This window comes from Citrus sinensis, chromosome 8 (assembly GCF_022201045.2).
Source record: "Citrus sinensis cultivar Valencia sweet orange chromosome 8, DVS_A1.0, whole genome shotgun sequence".
In the NCBI taxonomy this organism is placed as follows: Eukaryota; Viridiplantae; Streptophyta; class Magnoliopsida; order Sapindales; family Rutaceae; genus Citrus; species Citrus sinensis.
In genome coordinates this window covers 27,220,351-27,244,626 of record NC_068563.1, presented here as the reverse complement: position 1 = coordinate 27,244,626, position 24,276 = coordinate 27,220,351, and the positions used below count along the sequence as shown (strand labels likewise).

Genomic DNA, 24,276 nt, shown 5'->3' with positions numbered 1-24,276 from the left:
ACAAAACAAGTTCTTCACCTAGTCTCTAAACATTAAATAATTCAAAACGAACTCTTTAAATTTAAGATAATTGGAGCATTAAGTAGAAAATGATATTAGGTTGATCTAGGCAATAAATACACAAGCTCGGATTATTTTACCTTGGTTATGTTCTCCAAATGAAATAATTGATTCCAACATGTTACTAATGATTAAAATATTAAGACAATTACGGATCAAGAATTTTAACCTAACAGCAGAATTTATTCAAATCCTATCTAATTGCCCACTCAAATAAAATAAGAATAAAATCATAAACATTAATTATAGAAGAACATAAATAATCTCAATTAAATAAATTGAATGATAAAAATTGAATATTAATTATATAACATATTTAGGGTTTTGAATTCACCCTCAACTAATAGAAAATCTAGCGGATCGAGATCCTCTCTTGATCTGAGCACTCCTAATCTTTTACAGATCTTGTATAACTTGTGTTTTAATGTTAGTGGATGGTTATGATTTAACTACTTTTTCTTTTTAATTTATTAACCACCAATCATATTAACAAAATTTGTTCAAATGAAGATCAGATCAGCAGATAATCCTGATCAAAATATAGCCTAATACAATTGAATTAGGAATAAAAGATTTGATAAAACTAATCATCGAAATTAATTTAAAAGACTTACTCTACTTTTATTTTTTCTTCTTTTCCTGCGGTTGTAATCTCCAATTCTCCTATTGGCTGCCAGTTGTGTGTTTCTTCATAAGCTAGAGGTTGGCTTCTATAATTGTTGGTGAGGACTTATTTTGGTACCCTTTACCTCCTCCAAATCCATGATCAACAAGAAAATCAATGCCTTCCACATGCCATCCACTTTGATTTCAAATCAAAGCCATTAATTGCCATTGTTCCTCACGTGCGTGCTCGATTAAATATGACAATTTCCTTTTTCTTCAATTTGCCTTCCATGTCATATAAAGTCATGCATGTGCAATTGCCAATTCCAATTCTTTATTTGCTAATGCATGTCCACCGAATGCTGGCTTGCCACGGCTTCTTGACTTTATTCCCCTTATCTTTCAATTGGTTTCCAATTTAATCTTGATTGCTTCCTAAATTAAATTTTTTTATGCCCTTTTTATCCATAACCTTCAATTAATTTCCTATCAAATAAAATAATATAATTAACCAGCAACTATAAATTAAGAATAAAATCTATAATAATAATAAAAAATTTAAGACAAAAATTAACATAATAATATATAATTTAATAAAATAACTAAATTAAAAATTAACTAAAATAATTAGAGATTTAAAACCAAAACAAGAAAAAATTTGAGAAATTAATAGTAAAATATAGAGAAAATATGCACTTATCAAATATAATGACTCAATCTGAAATAATAGGCTAGATTCCATTGGAAGAACACAATTATTTGAACTTGTTTAGCATTTTAACGAGACAACTTGTGCTCCACTGAAAATTTCCACAACAGAATTTTATTAAAATTGAATAAATGTCAGCAAAATTTATTAAATTAACAAAATGTCAGAAAAATTAAATCTGTGGGCCATAAAGTTATTACAGGGCTATTCCGGGGAGTATAAAGTAATTTTCCACAAAATTCTGGCCCCAGAAAATGATGAGACTACATAGATAGACAGACATTAACCCGCCTGTGAGCGTGCACCAGACACCCCAACAACCTCCATCCTCCTCCAACATCGACGGGTTAAAACACCCATCATGCATCTCTCATTGCCACGTCCACGTGTCATCATCACAACCGTAGGATATCCATGAAGATCCAACGGCCACCGTTCTATTCCAACTAACACCCCTAGCTTCCCACCCAACACTTTCTGATATACGTAACCCCTCAACCTTTCTCCTCTATTTAAACAAATCTTTCTTAAGCTGGTGAACCAACCCCCATGATTTTATTTTTATTCGCTTAGCTTAGCTTACAAAAAAAAATTTCCCCTTTTCTTTCCTAGAAACCAAACAGCCGCGGAACTTACAAATGTCCGTTTGGTTTCTGTGCGCTCTCTCTTTATTGTTTCAAGGCTTTTGAAATAATTATCTTTTTTGGTGCTACACATATCGTTTTGGACCCGTTAAAGGAAATATTCATTCCTTGGTAACATCTAAACTATGGAGGCATCGCATGAGAATCAAAGTGGAGGCAATATTCCCTCGGGAAAATTGTGCACTAACATTGATCCATTGAATTGGGTATCAGCTTCGGAGTCGTTGAAGGGGAGCCATTTGGATGAAGTGAAGAGGATGGTTAGCGAGTACCGGAAGCAGGTGGTGAGGCTAGGCGGCGAGACCCTGACGATAGCTCAGGTGGCGGCGGTGGCTAGCCGTGATGGCGGGGTCACGGTGGAGCTTAACGAGGAGGCCAGGGCTGGCGTCAAGGCTAGCAGTGATTGGGTTATGGAGAGCATGAACAAAGGGACAGATAGCTATGGTATCACGACTGGTTTTGGTGCAACTTCTCATAGGAGGACCAAACAGGGAGCTGCCTTGCAAAAGGAGCTCATTAGGTAAAATTTTAAAAGCCTTTTTAAGTATTATATACTTAATTGAGGAAGATTAGTGAATATCAAATGATAATTAAGTTTATGATTATTTTACTGAGTTTCAGGCCTACACTTATTGAGTTTTCTTTTTTGTTTTTTTATTTATTGTAGATTTAGGATTAGTATGTGATGATGTGTGACATGTCCGTAGCTTATATAAATTCATGGAGCATTGGAGCTATTCTCTTCTGTCACTCTCATTTGTTTATATGTTTTTTTTTTTTGAAGTTTTTTTTTATCTTGATTTGGGTCCCACAAAATTAATTAAATGGTTCAAAACAAAATAATATGATAATAAGAAGGGTCTAACTATGTTGCAATAGTGCTACGGTACCACTGTTGTTTTCAGCCATTAAATCTTATTAATACAACTGTATAACTATAGATCCAATAACTGATTGCAACATAATTTTACCCTAATAAGAAATAGTTGTGCTACGTGGAAAGGCCTTTCACAAATGAAAGAAAGAAGTTCCAAATGAATCATGGGGAGTTTTTTTTTAAATATATTTTATTGCAAATTATCTGAGAACTCTTAGTGTATTGTTTTTTTTTTTTTAAACAAAAGTTACTGACATATATAATTATGTCATGTGAATAATAAATGAATATTGATACATAGATTTGCTTAAAATTTAGTAGGAACTTCTAGTTTTTGGTCCCTCGATTCATGATCTATTCATTTATATATTTATTCAATTTTTTTTAAGGTAGAAATTGATATTAGAGAAGGGATGGGAAATTGCTCAGTTAATAGAAAAACAAAACAAAATTCTAAATATTTTCTCCACGAAAAGTCGTTAACGTGGCTACATGCATCATGTGTCTTATTAGAAAAATTTAGATTGACCGTCTTATTACATTATGCATGTTGTCAAAATATTATTTTCTCCTTCAGCATACACAAAAATTAAAAATTTTCACTATCTAGATATAATTCCAGATGTGTCTCACTCTCATTTGGTAGCACGATATTCTCTCAGTTTTGTGCTAAGAGTAAGACGTCCCACAAAAATAAAATTTATTTATCAATTATCAGTATGGCCCCTTTTTCTGTCCTTCACAAACTTGTACAGTTTCCCGGACAACGGCCGGCAAACTTTTATTGTCGTTTTGTTTGTTCAGACACACAACATGTGCTGAAGTTATGTGGTAGCAGCAAAATTGATGATCTTGTTTTGTGCACATTTTGTCATGATGCAAATAATTAGTCGCGATCAAGCAAGCTATGTGAGACCACAATAAATATTCTTGTTTCCTGTCACGACAGGTTTTTGAATGCTGGGATCTTTGGCAAAGGGACAGAATCCTGTCAAATGTTGCCCCACACAGCAACAAGAGCTGCAATGCTGGTGAGGATCAATACACTTCTCCAGGGCTACTCAGGCATTAGATTTGAGATTCTTGAAGCTATAACAAAGTTTCTCAATCGCAACATTACTCCATGCTTGCCTCTGCGTGCCTCCATCACTGCCTCCGGCGATTTAATCCCCTTTTCGTACATCGCCGGGCTGCTAACCGGCCGTCTGAATTCTGTAGCTGTTGGGCCAAATGGGGAGTCGTTGAATGCTGCTGAGGCTTTTAGCCAGGCTGGAATTGATGGAGGTTTCTTCGAGTTGCAGCCTAAAGAGGGACTTGCGTTAGTTAACGGAACAGGAGTGGGTGCTGGCTTGGCTTCTATTGTTCTTTTTGAGGCTAATATTTTAACTGTTTTGTCCGAAGTTTTATCAGCAATTTTTGCGGAAGCTATGCTAGGAAAGCCTGAGTTTACGGATCATTTGACTCACAAGCTGAAGCATCACCCTGGACAAATTGAAGCTGCAGCTATAATGGAACATATCTTGGATGGTAGCTCTTATGTTAAGGCAGCACAAAAATTGCATGAAATTGACCCTTTACAGAAGCCTAAGCAAGATCGGTATGCTCTTCGAACTTCACCACAATGGTTAGGCCCTCAAGCTGAAGTGATTCGAGCATCGACAAAGTCTATTGAGAGGGAGATTAACTCTGTGAATGATAATCCGTTGATTGATGTTTCAAGGAACAAGGCATTACACGGTGGCAATTTCCAGGGCACCCCAATTGGTGTCTCTATGGATAATTCAAGATTGGCAATTGCTTCGATTGGGAAACTCATGTTTGCTCAATTTTCTGAGCTGGTTAATGATTTTTACAGTAATGGGTTGCCTTCAAATCTGTCTGGTGGTAGGAATCCAAGCTTGGATTATGGGTTCAAAGGTGCCGAAATAGCAATGGCTGCGTATTGTTCCGAGCTCCAGTTTCTAGCCAATCCTGTGACTAATCACGTCCAAAGTGCTGAGCAACACAACCAAGATGTGAACTCTTTAGGGCTGATCTCTGCCAGAAAAACAGCTGAAGCTGTTGATATCTTGAAGCTCATGTCCTCAACTTACTTGATTGCACTCTGCCAAGCTATAGACTTGAGGCACTTGGAGGAGAATCTGAAGAGCACAGTTAAGAACACAATCAGCCAAGTAGTTAAGAAAGTCCTGACGATGGGGGTCAATGGGGAGCTCCATCCTTCAAGATTCTGCGAGAAAGATTTGCTGAAAGTAGTTGATCGCGAGTACGTTTTTTCATACGCTGATGATCCCTGCAGCGCAACTTACCCGTTGATGCAGAAACTGAGACAAGTCCTTGTTGATCATGCATTGACAAACAATGAAGATTTGAAGAATGCAAATGCTTCAATCTTCTTAAAGATAGGTGCTTTCGAGGAGGAGTTGAAGACCCTTTTGCCGAAAGAAGTTGAGAGTGCTAGAAGTGCTTTTGAGAGTGGTAATTTGGAAATACCAAACAGGATTAAGGAGTGCAGGTCCTACCCATTGTATAGGTTTGTAAGGGAAGAGTTGGGGGCTCGGTATCTGACAGGAGAGAAGGCGATATCACCAGGCGAGGAATGTGATAAGGTGTTTACAGCGATTTGTCAGGGAAAAATAATTGATCCACTGCTTGAATGTCTTAAAGAATGGGATGGGAGTCCTCTTCCAATTTGTTAATGCTTTCTTTTATGCCTTTTTTATATATATATATTTTAATGTCACTTGGAAGGTTAACAAATATAATTCTTCTACTGTGAGGATGATTCTGTCTCTATGCTTTTACTTTGTGTTCTTAATTCTATTTTTCCCCCTGCTTAAAGTCTGTAATTTTGGTGAAATTTATGTACAGTTGCAACTCAATAATAAGATGGGCCTTTGATAATCAATCGCAAAATTAAGCCACTTCTCAGTTACATTTCTTTGGCCGTCTCCTTTTTATAAAATAAATTATTAGGGGTAAATATATCCTCAACTCAAATTAAACATACTCGAAAGATTCAATCAAATGATGAAAATAATGGTAATTGAAAACTTTTTTTTTCCTTTTTACTTATAATAAAAATTACAAGTATCCAGGTATATACAGCAACAAAATTCTCTAGCAGAAAAGATCGGACAATACAGTTTCAAACCCCAGGCCATCTTGAAAACCCTCTGAAGAATGCTGAGCTCAAAGTTCTTCATGGTGGTGAAGCTAAGCTAGCAAACGCAAAATGTATAGCTTACTAACGGTCAGTCAAAGTTCTTCGACGTGGAGCTAAGTTAAACGAATGCAAAATGTGTAGCTTACAAATGGTCAGTCATCATCTGACAAACAAACAATGTCTACAGGTTCACTCATCTGCCCGGGGTTAGCCTGCGAACTCTGCATGTTAGATTCAGGTCGGACAATTGGAACACTTGATGAACTGAATTCTGATACTGAGGGCAAACTGCTGGGCAGAATTTGACTTGCCCCACTTCTATTGTCAACAAAATCCATAAGCAAATCCATGGCTGACAGAGAAGGATTGGGAACAGATGGCACAACTCCAGAAGTTTCAGGCCCCGGTGCCCTGTTGTAAAGACTAGTATTGCATGTTGCCAATGGTGATAGAAGAGGTCGCTGGAGAAGTGGGATAGAGGTTGGACGGGCATTACTGGGTAGAGTTGGCAAAACAGAAGAAGGAAGACTGGTTGAAGCAAGGGATGTTGATGGTCTAAATGGTTGTAAATGTGGAGCAGGAGCACGAATTCCTCTGCTGACTTGGTGATTTATCGTAGGAGAGACTCTGGAGCTAACATGGGGTGGTCTTGAAGGAATGCCTGGGAAAAGTGCCGAGGCATGGGGAACTGCAGTATGTTGACTTGCTGCAGGAGATGTAATTGGTATGGCTGCAGGAGCGGAAGTAGTCTGCACAGAAGTGGCAGGTGGGCCAGATGAACCTGCCAAAACAGGAGGTCTTTGCATAGTTTGCCATGATAGCATGAATGCCAGCTGCTGATGAATGGTGCTAGAAGAAACCTCTGCCAAGAAAGTAATGCATAGAGCTTACTGGTGATGAAAGCCATTCAAAAAAACCATGCAGGTGAACTCGAGACACATCCACTGGGTTGGTAAACATGCATCCATGGCATGCATATTTGAATAGATCACCATATCATGCATATTTTTTTTTTGAATTCTATTATACATAGATTGTTACTGATATTTCATTAAACATTACAATTAATTTTTACAATCATACTATATAACTGGGACTACCGCCATACATTGACCCACTTGAAACACTTGTCCAGATACTTTAAACCTACTCCACTCACATTTCATAAGGAAGAGACTATCTCCACTCAATTAGCTGATAACTGAGGGAGTACTGAAACTAACCTCCATAAAACTCTTATGGAGGCTCGAACCCTTGCACTCAACATTGTAAGTGCAAAGTTTCTCCCATTGGACCAAAGGCCCATTAGTCATATCATGCATATTTACTTCACACAAAATCAGGAAACGTACAAAAAGTTAACAATTGCAGTCTAGTGAGGGATGGCCATCTATTCTGGCTAGCAGCCCATACAAATGAGTTTTGCCTTGCCTTTTGGTACTGTGTCAACTTTGTTTTGCCCAAAAATAAACCCAATTATCAACATTAGTAGGCTGAGTTTCACTCCAAGATACAATACCCCATATTCAAAGAGAGACTGTCTGTAAGTAGATATTTCAGAAGTTCTATATAAAATCTTTATATTTTCATGAAAAAAGTAATGGCAATGAAATGAGTTGCAAACCTTGTTGCATCCCTGCACTGGATGCTTTCATATCTTTCATATCCATCCACTTAGACCTAAAAGCGGCTGCCACAATCTTATTCATCAGAACTTTACTTTCATTTGCATCCAGCTCCTGTTTTCTGAGCATAAATTCCGACTCCATCTCCTGAAGCTTTATCTCATACTTCCTACGAACTTGCTCAATCTCCCGGTCACAATCAGATCTCAGCTTAAGCTTCTGTTCAAAAGACAAGACAACCATTAACAGAAGCACAAACAAGGCCCTACATTTTTTACCGAAGAAGCAATTAAGTAAAGAGTAAACTAACATTTTCTTCATGGCTCCTAATGGCTTCATCCGCAGATTTGTGTAATCTTTCTAATTCATTCTGTAGAGGGTCCGAAATCATGTGAGGGGGCAACCGAGATGCCACTGGGGCTGAATTTTGTACTGCACGATTATTGTAGCCAGAAATCATTGCCGCTGTCCCGGTGTCCACAAAATTTGCTCTCAACCCATCAGCAGAAGCATCAGTGGCAGGATTGAGTGCAGAACTTGTTACAATCTCTGAAAGAGCTTGATTAGAGTGCTCAACTTGGCTTTCTACCAATGCTATTGGAGATGGAGCAAACTGATTCACGAAACAGTTTTGACTGCCTGGCTGATGTCCTACTCCACTGACTTCCCTGGTCCCACTAACTACAGGTTCTATGCCTACTGCTCCGTGAATAGATTGACTTGATGCTGCAACATCAACCGGGTGAGGTAGAGGAGGTTCAACCTGCAAAGCAGTCTCTATTTCACTAGCTGTTGCTTCTCCATCTTGCACTCCAGTTGATGCGATGGGTTCAAAACATACACCTTGGAGGGCCTGCACATCAGTGGAAGGATTGACTGCAGAACTTGTTACAAGCTGCTTTGAAAGAGCTTGATTAGAGATCTGAACTCGGTTTTCTAACTGAGGAAATTGATTGGTGAAACAATTTTCACTGCTTGGCTGATGTCCTACCCTACTGACTATAGGTTCCGCATCCGCACAAGCTACAGGTCCTGTGCCTGCTGCTCTGTGACTAGAATCATCTGATGCTACAGCATCAACAGGATTAGATAGAGGAGGATCAACTTGCAAAGCAATCTGTATATCATTAGCTGTTGCATCTCCATCTTGCACTCCAGTTGATGCGGTGAGTTCAGAACATACGTCTTGGAGAGCCTGCCCAGGAGAGGAATCGTTAAATTAAAAATACTGCATAGACGAACATTGCTGCTCATTTAAGACTATCTCAGCTGGGAAAAAAGAAGAAGAGTGAAACAATACCTCAACAAATGAAGAGACAACCTTAAAAATGTAGAAGGCATCAAACCAACAATTTTGTTATATATATGCCCCAAAACAAGTTTGTGAACAATTCTTTTGGACATTCAAAATAACCAAAAGCCTAGTTCCTCATACTAGAAAAAAGAACATAAACAATATAGCCCAGAAAATGTCCCCAGCAGCTACTTACAATAACCAACAATAATCCCCATAGATATAGTATGTTGGTTAATCCTGTGGAGTATAGATATAATATGTGAGTACTATACCTGATTTGATGGCACTGGCCTTTCCTCAATGATATTCTGAGTCAGAACTGGAAGTGGGTTTGTGAGAGACCGTTCATGCAGAGGCAAATTATGATTGAAATTTTCAGAGGTCGTAGCAAATGCTTCATTTTTATCTCCATTAATATTACCACTCTCCACTATTTCACCAGGAGAACTTTCAGGAACCTTCAATAGAACCTCTGCACTAGGAATACATGATGTGGCTCCATCAGGAATTTGTTCTTTAGATAAAGGATTGAGAGAGATGGCATTTTCTAGACCGTGACTGGAATTGACATTCTTAGGCACTCTCAAAGGAGCTTCTTCATTAGGCACGGCTGATATGGCTACGGTAGCAATCTGTTCTTCCCCTGGAGGAGAATCCATAAAATTCTCTGTACAGTTACTGGAACTAGCAGCCTCAGGGACCCTCAATAAAACCTCTCCATCAGGCATGCTTGTTGTGGCTCCATCAGGAATTTGGTCTTTAGATATTGGTGCATTCACAGGAACAACATTCTCAAGATCATCATTGGAACTTACTGTCTCGGCTACTTCCCCAGGAACCTGCGCCTCGGGACTCAATCTAGCCTCATCACAAATTTTTCCACCAGAAGAATGCACAGGCAGAAGGCAATTCCCAGCACCATCACTAGAACTAATAGTTTCAGTAACTCCCAATTGAATATGTCCATCTGGCATGCTTAACGTGGCTCCATCAAGAATCTGTTCTCTGGAACAAGGATTCAAAGGCTCATTGTTTTCTTGATTGTCACCTGAATTGCTATCTTCTATACGTTCCTTTAATCCAGCAATTGATGCTTCTGCAGAAGCTATGGTATCCAATTTATCACCTCCGTTATTGAGCCTAAGTGGACCAGCTACAGTTTCTTGAATTACAGGTGACTCCAACCCTCCCTCCCCGCTGACCGGTGTAATAATGTTAATAAGTTTGTCGTGATTCTGCCCTGCAGAAATGTGAATAGAATTAGAGGCATTATTCTCCAGATTCTCATGAGCATTATGTTGTTCAACAGCCTGCAAGCATTCCACACTATGTCCATATTCATTGGATGATGGCTTATTTGATAACTGAATTTGTAACCAGGATTTCACTTGTTCCACCCAACTAGTCTGTTTGTCACTCAGCTTCTTCATGGAAGCCACATGCAATGCCTCAAGATTTTCAAGTCGCACATCTCTGTCACGTTCAAGTTCTTTAAATTTCTCTGCATATTCATTTTCCAATACCTTTAGCTTATCCATTTGCATTTTACCATTACAATGATAACGAATAACAGCTGCCTCCGTTCTTTTCTTAGTCTCCAGTTGTGCCTTTTGTTCCTCATACCTTTTATCAATGTCTTTTTTCTCTTCCAGCTGCTTATGGCGAAGTTTCGCCATCTGCTTTTGACATTTCTTCTGGATTCCTCTAATACTTCTTGAAAAATCTTTCTGGGCCACCTTGAAAAGTTCCTGTCGATGAGAAACTATTTCTGACTGAGACAGTCTAGCATTTGACTGATACTTGCTAACATCTTTCATGGACAATTCAAACACTTCCTTCAGACATTGTAACAAAGAATAAACATAATCTGCCTCTCCTTTCTTGCAGCTAAAATGCAAATGCTTCTTTGCAAGCTCAAGTGACTCTTTATGATCAATTTTCTGTTTCCGCAAAGAAGCTGCAGTCCAACACTGAAATTTGTACCACACAGCAATAAAGCATGCTATTAGACATGCCACATGAGTAATATGCATAAATAAAATGTTCAGACAAGATCAATATGCTTAATCAGAGATGCCGAGAACCCATTGTCCACATGTGCATACAAAAGCTAGCAAATGACAAGAAAATGGTGTAAACAGAGAGGAGCGAGAAATGACTTGCTGGATTCAAGATCAGCACTTAAAATCTGGGCATAATAAATATATAACGAGGACCTGCAAGTATTTTTCCAGGTGACGATCCTACATTATGGTGAACTTTTGGGTGCAATCAGGTTCTCATTTACTATATAACTCCATTTCTCACTCCCCATGAACAAAAAACTGACAGAACTTGATGCACATGGCACGTATCCAAGAGGCAATGTTTGTCAAGAATTAATAAAAGGTTTCTTCCTTGTCCAAGTCCACGAGATCAACAACCAGAATCTCAAGCTTGTGAAAAATATATTGGGTTCACCAAATCGCTACCCATTTTCTCCTAAATGCATAGCAAGTAATCCAACTTTCCTCAAGACTAAATATTAGGAAATTAAACTTAATCTAAGCAGAAAAAGCTTGATAAAAATTTGTTGAGTGACCTACACTGTAAAAAGAGACCACTTGTGCTGACATAGGGGCGTAAAAAGAGCAGTGATGGGGTTTCACTTGCTTTTGGCATAGCCCAACGCAGTAAGAGGCCTGAACAACATTTGCTTATTATCTATATGACAAGCTAAATCAAATGACATTTATGGTTCAGCTTAAGGGGAGTGTTAAAAATTCCATCCACAGAATAAGCATGATGCAGTAAAATGGAGAATATCTATTCCCTTTTAAAATGGAGGGAAGTCCACAGAAACTATAAGACAATGTTAGACCGGGATTATCAAGACAATTGTCCCACTTCTGAAAAAGCATACTAAAGAAACAATTTCCATTTGAATAGTAAGAAAAGTCATACATCTAAGCATGATTTAATTCTTCATCCAAACACAAGTAATAGCCAACTATTTATAATTTATGCAGAAGTACCATCAGAAACAAGACGACAAAGAAAAAGTGGGACATGCTGAAAGGAATAAGTTTCACACCAGAGATATCTCAAAAGCCTGCAACATTGAAGGGGGCTCTCTATCAACACGGTGATTGATCATCAGATATTCAAGAAACTTCCCAACCGTATCCTTAACATCCTCCTGCAAAGAAAATAACACATCAAACCTATCATTGGGAAGCAAGATCTTGACGAAAGAGATTAACAAAGAAAATAAAGAGAAAAGTGGAAAAGAAGCCTCAGATTTTGGAAAAGACAGATCCAAAAATTAATTTCATTAAAATGGCGACAGGATGCATACTCTGAGTTTTAGAACTTCACAAAGTTTTGCCATCTCTGGCTTCAAAAGAAGATGAAGACTCTTCTGCAAATAACTCAATTCTCTGGAAGTTTCCGGGAAATTATTGACCAACGTTGAGGAAGAAGCACACGTCCAGTGAATTGTACTACTATCCACAGAAGTTCCTGAAGATATAAGAGAATAGTTTTCAGAGAGATGAATTAGGGAGCTTCAAGAAAACAAGAGATTCAATAGAATGAGAGAGGGGGGTTGGGGTGGGGGGGATGGGGATGTTGTTGGGGACGGTTTGTGCTGGTGTTCTCATAAGATGAAATGGAGGTGGTATTGTGCATTTACCTTCCTTATCCCTCGAAACAGTCTTTCCTTCTTCTAGTCCAGGTTTGAGAGAGGACTGATTAACACAATTGCTAGCCACTCTCCTCTGCTTATTTGCAACTTCATCAATCTCTAACTCTGGTTTCTTCTGTAAATCATCAAAATATTGAACCCTTTTCCGGCTTCCTTGAGATGAACCAGAATAATATTTCCAGCATGGATGTTTTCCCTCCAACAAATTTGTCCAAAATATATGCGGACGCTCTTCGTCCATCCCTTCAACTTTTGACTCACCAAACAAAGGAAAAGAAGTACTGTAAGTTCCCTGACTTTGTTTGACTTTCAAAATTATATTGAATTTTCTTGTATCATTATCTTCACCATTCTGGGTAAGTATGGTTGAGAACTCCTGCACCACATCGTTTAGAAGTGTTTGCTCAAAAACGTTGCTTGAACTAGAGGCTGGAATTTTGCCACTATGAAATTCATCCAATTTATTGAATAAGTAGGATGCTCCCCACATAAGCAGCACATGACTAGTACTTGGCCTCATGTTCTGTGCATAGCCATCAGGAGTCTTATCTTGCTTTGCCAGGATCAGAACTTTTTCTTCCACAGTACAGAATGAATATAAACGAAATACTTTTATCTGTTCAAGCTGTGGATCAAGAGTTATCCTTTGCAGGGCTCGCAGGTCATTCACCGGACTCCAGTCACTATGAAATATAATAACAGCATGAACCGAAGACAGTTTGATGCTGGGACGACAAGCACGGGTTTCTAATAGAAACACAAATCTTCCGCTCCCATTATTAAAATTCTGCAGAGCAGCTTTCTTTTTTGAATCTAAAACATTCCCATCCACACGTTCATAAGAATCTGAACCAAATCTTTGACGTACAAAGTCATCCAATATATCTCCAAGAGATCCACCACCAATAGACTGTCAACATAATGTCGAAATAAGAACAAGAGAACTAAGAATGTCAAAACAAGAACAACTGAATAAAGAAAAATGCACAATGCAAGAGCAAACACACACATGCAAACAGGCACATGTAGCCTGATAGAGAGACTATCCATGCAGTTTGGGTACTCTGTAAAAAATAAAACGAGAAAAAAAGACAACAGTACAAAACAAAACAAAAGACTAATTGATACGAGAGGAGGGACATATTCAGGCAAAGTGCTCTCGTAGATTTGTGAAGCAATTGCAATGGAATTAAAGACAGTTAAAAAATTTACGTAATTGTCAATGTTTACCAGGTAGTCAAAGACTAATACAAATGATTGGATAAAACCAATTTATTTATTTTTAATAAACCTCTCAAAGCGAAGATAAAACCAATTTATTTCTTTCTTCTACTTTTATCTATTTTTTTCTTTTTAAACTGCCAGTTAAAATCTCTCCAAATGCAACCAATCAAGTTAAGGTCCCAAACTAGAGTATACAATTGACCCTAAGAAGGTGCATGCTCAAAAGTGTTATAAGCGACTACCATATACCTACTGATCATGCACACTGTCAATTCCCTTCGGAATATGCCATCCCCAGAAGTAGCACAACGCCAAGATGATGCATCGCACATTTGTTGGGGAAACCACAACTTCTGGGGACAATCCTGGGCCAAGTGATATACAATAGCCTAAAATCTCATTCTCGCAAACTTTTGCTCTGATGATGAGAATCTATTTAAATAAAACATAGAAAAGAAAGTTCTTCAAGACCAATAAATTAGAAGAAAATAGGCAGATAAACAGAGTATGTACAGAGCAAATTCTTCAAACCCTTATGCAATCAATGAACCAATACACCAACTTTAATAATCAACCTCCAGTGTCGTTCTCAAACAATCATACCTTGGTTGTAGACTAGAAAGCTTTCTTGAAATGCAAATTTTTCAAACTAGCAGACTACCCACTGGAAGAAATTACTAGTACCCAATTTCGCAGAATAGTTGTAACTACTGATTCAAAATATAGATGACTATTTAACAATAATGATATTTGTTAATAACTTGAAATTTGGGACCCATAAGTAAAATAATAAATAGTTGATACTACTATAATATCAAAACATTCCAAATCTCGAAGTGAAGAAAACACTTAGGGAAAGTATCAAGAGTACATAGGTCATTATCAGTCTATAACAGCTCCTGGAATCTTAGAATCTCCTAAACTACTCTATACTAAATTACAAATACACCCCCTTAAATGCATTAGAGAAACAGGATCACATCTGTGCCAGAACATAAAAGTAATCTCAAACCAAACACCCATATTAAGAGTTAATGTTAACAAAAACATTAAATATGGTCTTATTATGCAAGCCTCACATCCATTTAACGATGCATGTGTAATCCAACAAGAAATTTCCAAAGCAACAAAATTGAACCTAGATATATAACTACTGGTGGACACCATTTTCGTCAATTCCAACTAGCTTCCATGGTACTGCATAACAAAATCCCTCCCAACTTTTCCTTCTGGTCATTTCTCTTGGAAGGGTTAACGCTTGTGATACTGCTCAAAGGCACTGACCATAGGCATGTTTGTCACTTTATGGTGTGGTATGTGCAAGAAAAATTCAGAAAGTATAAACCAATTATTCCTTCGTTGTTGTTAAACTGCATAATCTTTATGGTTCAAATTAGTCAGCAAGGCTTTAGTTTCTTGGGTTATTCCAAGTCCTTGTGTTGCATTATTTGCTGAGAATCAATATGCTTTGGGTGGGGAAGGAAAGGCTTTGTTTGTACGGAAAAGATATCCATTTGCTATTACTGAGTAATTTGGATGAAGACAGTGAAATTTTTTGAAGAAGCAGGCTGATCTTCTGGGACATTTTCCATTTCTTTGTTTCCTCACAGCTTCAGTTTTAAATCAATTTGCAGATATTTCTTTTACTTCATTCAGAGATTGGAAGATATTGTAGTTTAAGAATTTCTTTTAATTACATGTCTTTGTGGATTCCTTGTTCACTTTTTGTACATGTCTTCTTCTTAATACAAGTTTCTATGTTTCCAATAAGATTTTTAACTGCTTTTAATTTGTACAGTTTGGGACATTCAACATGGACTGCTGGTTCACAATCTTTATAACCAGTCACATTATTAATTTAATCGGTATCACATTTCCGATTAAAAAGAAAAAAATTAGTCCATAATTAGAGCCAACAAGCTTTTCCAGTAATTTTTCCTTTTTATATGCTTTAAATCATATAGAAAAGCTTCATTGTCAGTTGATCCAATTTGATTTATATTAGTTATCAAAACGTTAAATAAGGTTGTCTTATATATAAATGGTATCCCTTCTCACTATGATATGGGGAAGAAAAGTGAGAACTACCAATTGGCTTGATGTCGGATGAGCAGCATCCTTTTGGTTCTTTAGATGATATGCAACACATAAGAATAAATTGTTATACGGCCAATAAACCATTTTCGGAAGCAGCCTATCAAATCAGATGCATACTATAGCGGGCAAATAATATTCTAGTAATGAAATCTTCCTTGTCCGTGTTTTATTGCTAAGCATAGTCATGCTAAGCAAATAGAAATAGTATTCAATATTGACACAGCAATTTTATAAAGCATCGATTCAACTAATGCAGAATTCATGAAGCTCCAGAAAACACGTTCCGATAAAGTTCACGAATAAGGCACTAATAGTCTGAAAACATGTACCTGGAAAAGTATAATGACTCTTGAACCTAGATTTTTCAACTCTGAGAGCATTGTGTCAAGAAGTTGCAGCTTGCCACTTGCTTTTACTCCAACATCTAAATATTCAGCCAACTCGAGGTCTTTAACAAGCAAACTTTGCAAGGATTTATCCACAAGATATGGATGGTCACAGCACTGGAAAAGAGTACGAAAATATGCATGACACAACATGAAGAAATTTGATCATATTATCCACCAGTGATCATTAACAACATAAAGTAATCAACACTCTTAACAAATTCAAACCCATATGAACCTAAAAGAGGCTAAGACCATTTAAATATCTTGACCAAGTTGCAACTCAAACTAAATTCATCCTAAAAACTGTAAATAATATTATTTATCAAGATTTATGAGTAAATGAGAATTAAAGTTGAATGTGCGATAAAAGGTGCAAATTATGAGCCATACATGTAGTAATAAGACAAAGATCAAATTCAAATAATTCGCACAGACCATATCCAGGCCTACTCAAGATCATACCACCAGCAAATGTTTAATAAATTAGATTCAATATTCAGCAGCTGCCACAAATGAAAGCTACACTCAAAAGCAGTATCATCTAAATTTCATGTAATCATGTAATTAATGCAAAACAATCGAATAAACCCAACCTTTCGAGCGGAAATAAGAATATCATGGAGGACCCCAACAGGATCATTCTTTAAGGGTGAGCACAGTGACAAAGATTTTGAAAGCAAAGTACCACAATACTGCTCAAGCTGCACATTGGATATCTGTACAGGAATCCAATACTCCACAAACCTAGAGGAGTCTAACTTGCCTCCATATGCAACATATTTTGACGTCTTCTCTTTCAAACTGCCAAGATTATCAATAGCATCTACCATTAAGTCATCTTTCCTGTGTACATCACCACGAGATTCATGCAGAGACGGCATATTATGGTACTCAGTTGTCTGCTAAAGGTAAGAACAAACTGAAGAATAAGATACGAGATAATTGAACATAAGAACATTGTAAGTAGAAAGAAAAAGACAGTCACACCAACCTTAGCAATAGAGGCATCACATAATTCCCCGTCCAATTTTTCTCTTGATGTTGGAAGAGAAAACAAGATTTCCTGCTTTGTTGAATCAATGTCAGCCCTGCAAAATACTTGTAAGTCATATAAATAAATCACTCTTCCAAGAGTCTGAGTGTTACAAACTTACAAAAAGACAAATAATTCATAAATAAAGTATATATAGTCCTAAAAACAAAATACACCTACCATCACAAATAAGGTTCATAGTCAACTATAATTTACAGTCTAGGATGCCTGTCAATGCCACAAATAAACCAATAAAGAACACCAAAATGAAACATTACTGAGCACCAAGTGAAAACCACATTTCCTTATTTTGAGACAATTTACTGTTTGCATCTTAAGGAAGCTAGCATAAAGTTAATAAAGAGGAATAAAATTGGAAATCAAAAGAGATGCAAATTTTATGGAAGGAGACCAAATCCTTCGAGCATGCTCTTTAAAAAGTGTGGTAAAGACCCTCGAACTTTTATGGAAGGGGACCAAATCCTTTGAGCATGCTCTTTAAGCACAATGTTGTAAAGACCGCCAAGGGCCATGACGAATGGGTCCCCGTGTAATTGCTAGATGATAAAGCAATAATTCTTGTGGACCATGATTTAAGCTACTCGGTTGAATCTATTAGAAAGAGAACTCTGATAATTCGAAGGGTAGGCTAAAATACATTTAGTCACATGTAGATTTTATTGACAAAATAGGTAACCATTAGCTCATCAAGTTTGCCAATTTTCATTGACACAAGCCTTACCCCACAACCACTAGAAGTTTCAAGAATTCAAGTACATCTCCAGCTTTAAAAATAGGAGTCAAATATCCTAAATAAACGAGGCTTGTGAATATAATAATAGTAAGAAAGTCATTAATGACAAATCGTTTTGACTTTGGACTAAGTTAACAACGACATTCCCTAGATTCTCAAGACCTGCTGCTCCTCAAAGACAAATAAAGGTTAAAAAATTATTCTACTATTAAATATATCATTCTCTTCTTCCTGTATTTTTTTTAATCACCATATTACTGCCCACATAATTCACCCACAAGCAGGTTTCTTCAAGCCATTGATCCTCAGAATTCTACTTCTTCAAGCTTAAATACATTCTATAATATCTCTGGAAACAGTTTTAAGTTTCCTTACAGTCAAGAATATACAACTGCATACCCCAATACCAGTCACTAACCACCCTTCAACACAAACTATCAGATCTCCAATCCATTATTATCCCCTGTCAAAATTAATTATTCATGACAGAATCTTAAACTCAACTACCTTAGTCAACGTTAATCTTGTTTCATCATTAAAGTTCTTCTAGGTCGAAATTATAACTTCATTTCTAGAGCTGTCCCCTACCAATATTTGACTTTATGTCATTATCCCACAAAAAAAAAAAATTGACTTTATCAAACCAATATACTGAAGCTCCAAATCAGCTATGCAATAATGATGGAACTAAACCATCAGAGAAGACACATAAACTTAACTTCTTCAAATTCCAATACAGAAATAGAATATATCATGCTCTGCAAACGTGATTAGAGCAGCACAGGATAGTAAGAATGTGGAGCCCTTTAGATTTTGTAATTTTTAACGATATATAAGTATCAGTGACTATTTATTTTCATTGTTAATAAAGAAGTAGAACATCACTTAATTACCTACAAAGCATTTACAGAACTAGACTCCTAAGAAATGAAGCTAAACAGATATTGTATGATCCAATACCTATGCTTCTTAGTGATTATTCATTTTCATTGCTAATGAAAGCAGTAGAACATCACTTGATTACCTTCAAATCATTTACAGATCTAAACTCCAAAGAACGGAAGCCAAACAGATATTGTATGATCCAATACCTTTGCTTCTTATCACCACATATTCCAGTACTTCTTGCTGGTGATAAAGGGTTGACGTCAGCCTGAGAGACACATGTTTCTTTACTTGCAACCACAGCAGAAGAATCAGAAACCATGTCAACTTCATTTCTTTTTCTTTTCAAATGCATAACATTTTGACCCCTTTTCAAACCAATATCATCATCAAGCGTTCTACTCTCCGTTGTATACTCTAATGACTCAGGTGACAGAAAATTTTCTTCTGTAGAGCACTCCACCTGTGCCTGTTCAGCATCACTGCTTGTCCCTCTGACATCATTGACTTGCTCAGAGCTGCCATCTTCACAATTGCTGCTGTATTCCTGAGAGGACTTTTCTATCTTGTTCAGCTCCTTGTTATGATCTATGAGTGGAGCAATAAAGTATAAAATGATTCTTCAAAGGAGTACAACAAATAATTTTGCAACAGATAAAATTCCCACAGCTACAAACTGCATTAATGTAAAAATGAATGGCACATTTCCTAATCAAAGCCACAAAATATCAGTACTCATAATAATGCAGCTTCCATTATGTTTATGGTATAGCTTTCCCAAGAAATAGTGTGATTTTAAAAGCAATGAGCATCATTTATGGGGATTGAAGAAGATATAGACTACCAATTACCTTTAGCTATATATTTCTTATTTCGCTTGAGCAATGCCCTATAAGAATGTGCATTTATTCTCCTTTTTTGCACCTGGACTCGATCTGCATCCTGTTTCTTACTTTCACAGCTAACCTCTTTGGTTTCCATAGTCAACTGTTTCACACTTTTCTCCTTTTTCTCTTTCTTTTGTTTCAGTTCTGATGAGACCAAGCTTTTATCAGACTTCTTTGAACCAGAAGAACTTGATGAGGAGGGCCCCTTACCCCTTTCAGACCTTCTCAAAGGGATTGGCTCAGACTGCTTCTCAAGTCTCTCTGATTTTCTCTTAACTGGAGCAGTTGTCGAGGTTCGCTTCTCAATACGCTCAGACTTCCGGATACTTGAAGGACTTGGAGTCACATTCGTCTTCAACGGTGGGGTTTCTGAAGTCATGTTTTTCTTTGATGATGACGATTCTGAAATCATATTTTTCATTGATGACGATGTTTCTCTTGATGACCTCCTTAGATTAGATGTATCTGGACTTTCAGTGCTTGAACTAGTCACTCCATTCCCACCAGTGTGCCTCCCTTTTGAAATACTATTTCCATCGTCCTTAATTTTCCGACCTGATCGAGTATCATTTGCCATACCTTTAGCTGAAAGGAAATTAGAAATCCACATAAACTTAACAAGAAAACGATTGAAAGAATTTTATTTTCTGAGCACACATCAATTCAAAACCCAAATTAACAATAAGTAAACAGCTTTTTGACATATTTCTACAACTCCTATTTTCCGATGAAATCCCTCTTTGCAATATAATAAGAAGATGCAACATGCACACAAATAGTATCCCAAAGCATCACTTCGACACTTTGTTTAATGGACTAACTGAGGATGTTAAAATTATTGATAGCAGTGTAATTCCTAACAATTTAAGCCTTAAAACAGCATAAGTTACTCAATAAAGCAAGCTCACTCAATTACAACTCAAAAGCATGCATTTCCATGATCATAAAAAATTTATACATAAAAAATAGACATATATTATAGCTTAAATTTGGTCCAATATAAAAACGACCTCACTAATCACTAAAAACCAAAACTCAAAAATTCACTTGAAAAGATATAACCTAAAAGCAATGTCAAGGCTAGAACCATTAATTGCCCTAACTCACAAATTTAGCAAAAGTAATCAAACAAACTCAACAGCATTGGCAAGCAAATTTACTAACACAACTACATGAACCCTAAATCAAACCCTAATTCGATAATTACAACAAATTAACGAGTTTATTTTAACAATTTAGTTTGAAGAAGGGATTTGCGATAGCAGGACTAGACTGACCTGCATGCAAAATGTAAATTGCACAACTGAATTTTCCAGGTGATGCTGAGACGGATGCTTTTTGGTTTGGATTTTCGCGAGAAAATCCGTGGTGGCACGAGATTTTCCGAGAAAATAAGTGAAGTATGGACAACGCGAGATGTTTTGTTTTACTTTTCCTTTGTGTTATGTTCTGTTTTGGTGATTCACACGCTTCCACTGTTGGGCGGTGTGGACTTCGTGTGTGTGAATTGTGATTGCTACAGTACGGTAAATGCTACAGTGGTTTTTAGAACTATTGTTTTATCCTTAGAGGTGCAAATGACGAATGAGTCCTTGCTTGTTTGGCACTTGCCACTTTGACATTCACGCTTCGCGATATGTTGGCGCGAAAAATGAAAAGTGATGCTTCCTCCGTACTAAAACGACGCCGCTGAAAAAATAATCATTTTGTAGGAAATGAAATAGAAACATTCAAAACATAACTTTACTTCATCTTGTGATAGGCGAGCTGTTAGTTCAAAATAGTAATTTATGTTTAAAGAGTATTTTTGTAAATTCAAAAAATAAATGTCAATGAATTTGTAAGAACTCAACCAAATCTCTTATTGGAATTTGTTATAACATTTAGGGGATGATTTAATTGATAATAAAAAACTTTTCGGTGTTGGGTGGAGTATTGAATTTTTTTTTTCTTTTTTGAACTTTAGGAGGAAGGGGTACATGAGTATTGGTTTTAATTACATTATTACATGAATTTTTGTTTAATTTCGTTATATATAGAACTCGAGTAATTAAGTCTGTAGGGGTATTTCAACACCAAATGTCTTAAGGCCAACTGATCTGGGAGTCACTGGCCTAAAACTCGCTACATGGGTTAAAAATATGATATTTTGAGATATGTATGAATAATCTACTATTTAAAGATAGAATTTCTAATGAATTTTGGAACCAAAATGTTGTTTTTCTTTAAATAAAACCTCATAAGTATTGTGTTAATTACTTGAGCACAAAAGAAGGTTTGATGATATTCTGAATAATGAGTGAACGACAAAGAGGTAAAGAAATCTGGGAGAGTTTATTTATTTGATAGTTTAGAGGATAGACGAACAACTATTAACTTGCATGTGAATTTTGTAAATCTTAATTTAATATAATGCTTTAATTGTTAGGGGTTAGCAATAAGTTGGTTGGGGTGTGATTAATATTAAAAATTGTTTAATTATCAAGCGATAATAATGTTATTTTGTGCTTATGTTATAACTTATATTCGTGTGTATGCAATACATTAGGGACTATTAATTATGTTTTAAATATGTCTAATTTTGTGTATTTTTGTGTGTTTATTAGGTAAAATATTAATTCCTCATAATTTGAGACTCCAAACAGATAAACAGATGTTAAATTTGGATTTTGAAGGTCCAAAAACCTTAAGATGAGTCAAGATCGGCTTAAAATTGGACTTGTGTAAAAAAAATTAACTTTTTTTGTTGACCAAATACTGATTAGATGATAAAACGAGCTTACAATAAATATGAGTGCATGGGATAGCTGGCAATTTTGACTAATTCTCAATCGTTCATAATTCAATGGCCACGATTGTGCCACGTGACAATGATTGGTGAAGCAAGTTGTAAGATCTGAATCTTTGCATTCGGGTCGACCCGATCCACCCATTAACCTGCCAAATCTCAACTGTTCTTTGACCAAATCGGACACTTCACAAGATGCCAAATGTAATGTTGACTTTTGAAGTTTGACCAGCCGTAGGATATTGAAATTGTAATTTATTGTAGACAACTTGACACAATAAATTCTTAATATCTTAATATAAGGTATGGTAAAATTAAATAGAAAATAATTTAATTTATAAAATTAAAAATAGAATTTGATTAAATCATATTTATTTCCTAAGAGTTTCACCTTACCGTGACTATTATTATTTAGTTAAGCATTATTGAAATAAAAGCGATTATTAAAATTAAATTACTCATAATTAAAATGAATAAAAAAACTAAAATTGAAAATAAAACTAAATTTATTTATAAACATAATTAAGCAAAATATTAAAAACACACCTAAAAAACAAGATTACAAAGATTAAGAGAAATTGAGAAGAAGAGAGATGTAGAGAGATGATTAAAAACATAAAAATGAGACTCTATTTATTAAAAATAAATTCATAATCTAGTGTTTTGTGGTCCATCATAAACTTCATGCATGCGCTCCTCACAACCACTAGATCAAGATCCTACGGCTGGTCAAACATCAAAAGTCAATATTACATGTGGCATCTTGTGAAGCGTCCGATTTGGTCAAAGAACGGTTGATATTTGACGGGTTAATTGGTGGATCAGGTCGACCCGAATGCAAAGATTCGGATCTTACAACTTACTTCACCAACCATTGCCACGTGGCACAATCGTGACCATTGAATAATGAACGATTGAGATTTAGTCAAAATTGCCAGCTATCCCATGCACTTATATTTATTGTAAGCTCGTTTTCTCATCTAATCAGTGATCGGTCAACAAAAAAGTCAACTTTTTTTAAACAAGCCTAATTTTAAGCCGATCTTGACTCATCTTAAAGTTTTCGGACCTCCGAAATCCAAATTTGACATCCATTTATCTGTTTGGAGTATCGAATTACGTAAAATTAATATTTTACCTAATAAACACATAAAAATACATAAAATTAGATATATTTAAAACATAATTAATAATCCCTAATATATTGCATACAGATGAATATAAATTATGACATAAGCACAAAATAATATTATTATCGCTTAATAATTAAACAATTTTTAATAGTAATCAATTTCCTTATGGTGCATTTAAGATTGAAGTTTGATAATTGTATCTTAATAGGTGCAGTACTATAGTGTTTAATAAACACTAGATGCTGTAACTTGAAAGTTATGTTGAAATAATTTTTCACTTGTATCATAAAAAATCTATTATATCTTTAATAATTTTGTCAAAATTATTATTTAAATTTTATATTTATTATAAATTATTAACTTTTATTTTATAGTTACAGTTTTTTTCTACAGCAATTGTTGATGTCTTAATCTCAA

The 24,276-nt window shown here is 36.1% G+C and overlaps 2 protein-coding genes across 10 annotated transcripts; one reads left to right on the top strand and one right to left on the bottom strand.

The window, feature by feature from the left end:
* Positions 1-1,898: 1,898 nt before the first annotated feature.
* Positions 1,899-5,804, top strand: LOC102619342 (phenylalanine ammonia-lyase-like). The gene is made up of 2 exons (XM_006488000.4): positions 1,899-2,539; positions 3,846-5,804. The coding sequence occupies exons 1-2, from the start codon at positions 2,145-2,147 to the stop codon at positions 5,593-5,595; spliced, it is 2,145 nt and encodes a 714-aa protein (XP_006488063.1). The 5' UTR covers positions 1,899-2,144; the 3' UTR covers positions 5,596-5,804.
* A 120-nt stretch (positions 5,805-5,924) lies between these two features.
* Positions 5,925-21,447, bottom strand: LOC102618463 (helicase protein MOM1). Of its 9 annotated transcripts, XM_052432456.1 has the most exons (14): positions 21,216-21,447; positions 19,903-20,523; positions 19,191-19,639; positions 17,371-17,477; positions 16,973-17,222; positions 16,320-16,493; positions 12,658-13,579; positions 12,322-12,485; positions 12,058-12,162; positions 9,257-10,954; positions 8,717-8,882; positions 7,998-8,671; positions 7,687-7,906; positions 5,925-6,924 (listed from the first exon to the last, which is right to left on the bottom strand). In XM_052432456.1, exons 2-14 carry the CDS (start codon positions 20,513-20,515, stop codon positions 6,215-6,217), a joined length of 6,252 nt encoding a protein of 2,083 aa, XP_052288416.1. In that variant the 5' UTR covers positions 20,516-20,523; positions 21,216-21,447; the 3' UTR covers positions 5,925-6,214. The 9 variants fall into 9 exon arrangements, with proteins under 9 accessions (XP_052288416.1, XP_052288415.1, XP_006488059.1 ...); XM_052432455.1 differs by having other exon boundaries at positions 7,998-8,882; XM_006487996.4 differs by having other exon boundaries at positions 7,998-8,882; positions 16,973-17,281; positions 17,371-17,467; positions 19,258-19,639.
* Between the last annotated feature and the right edge of the window lie 2,829 nt (positions 21,448-24,276).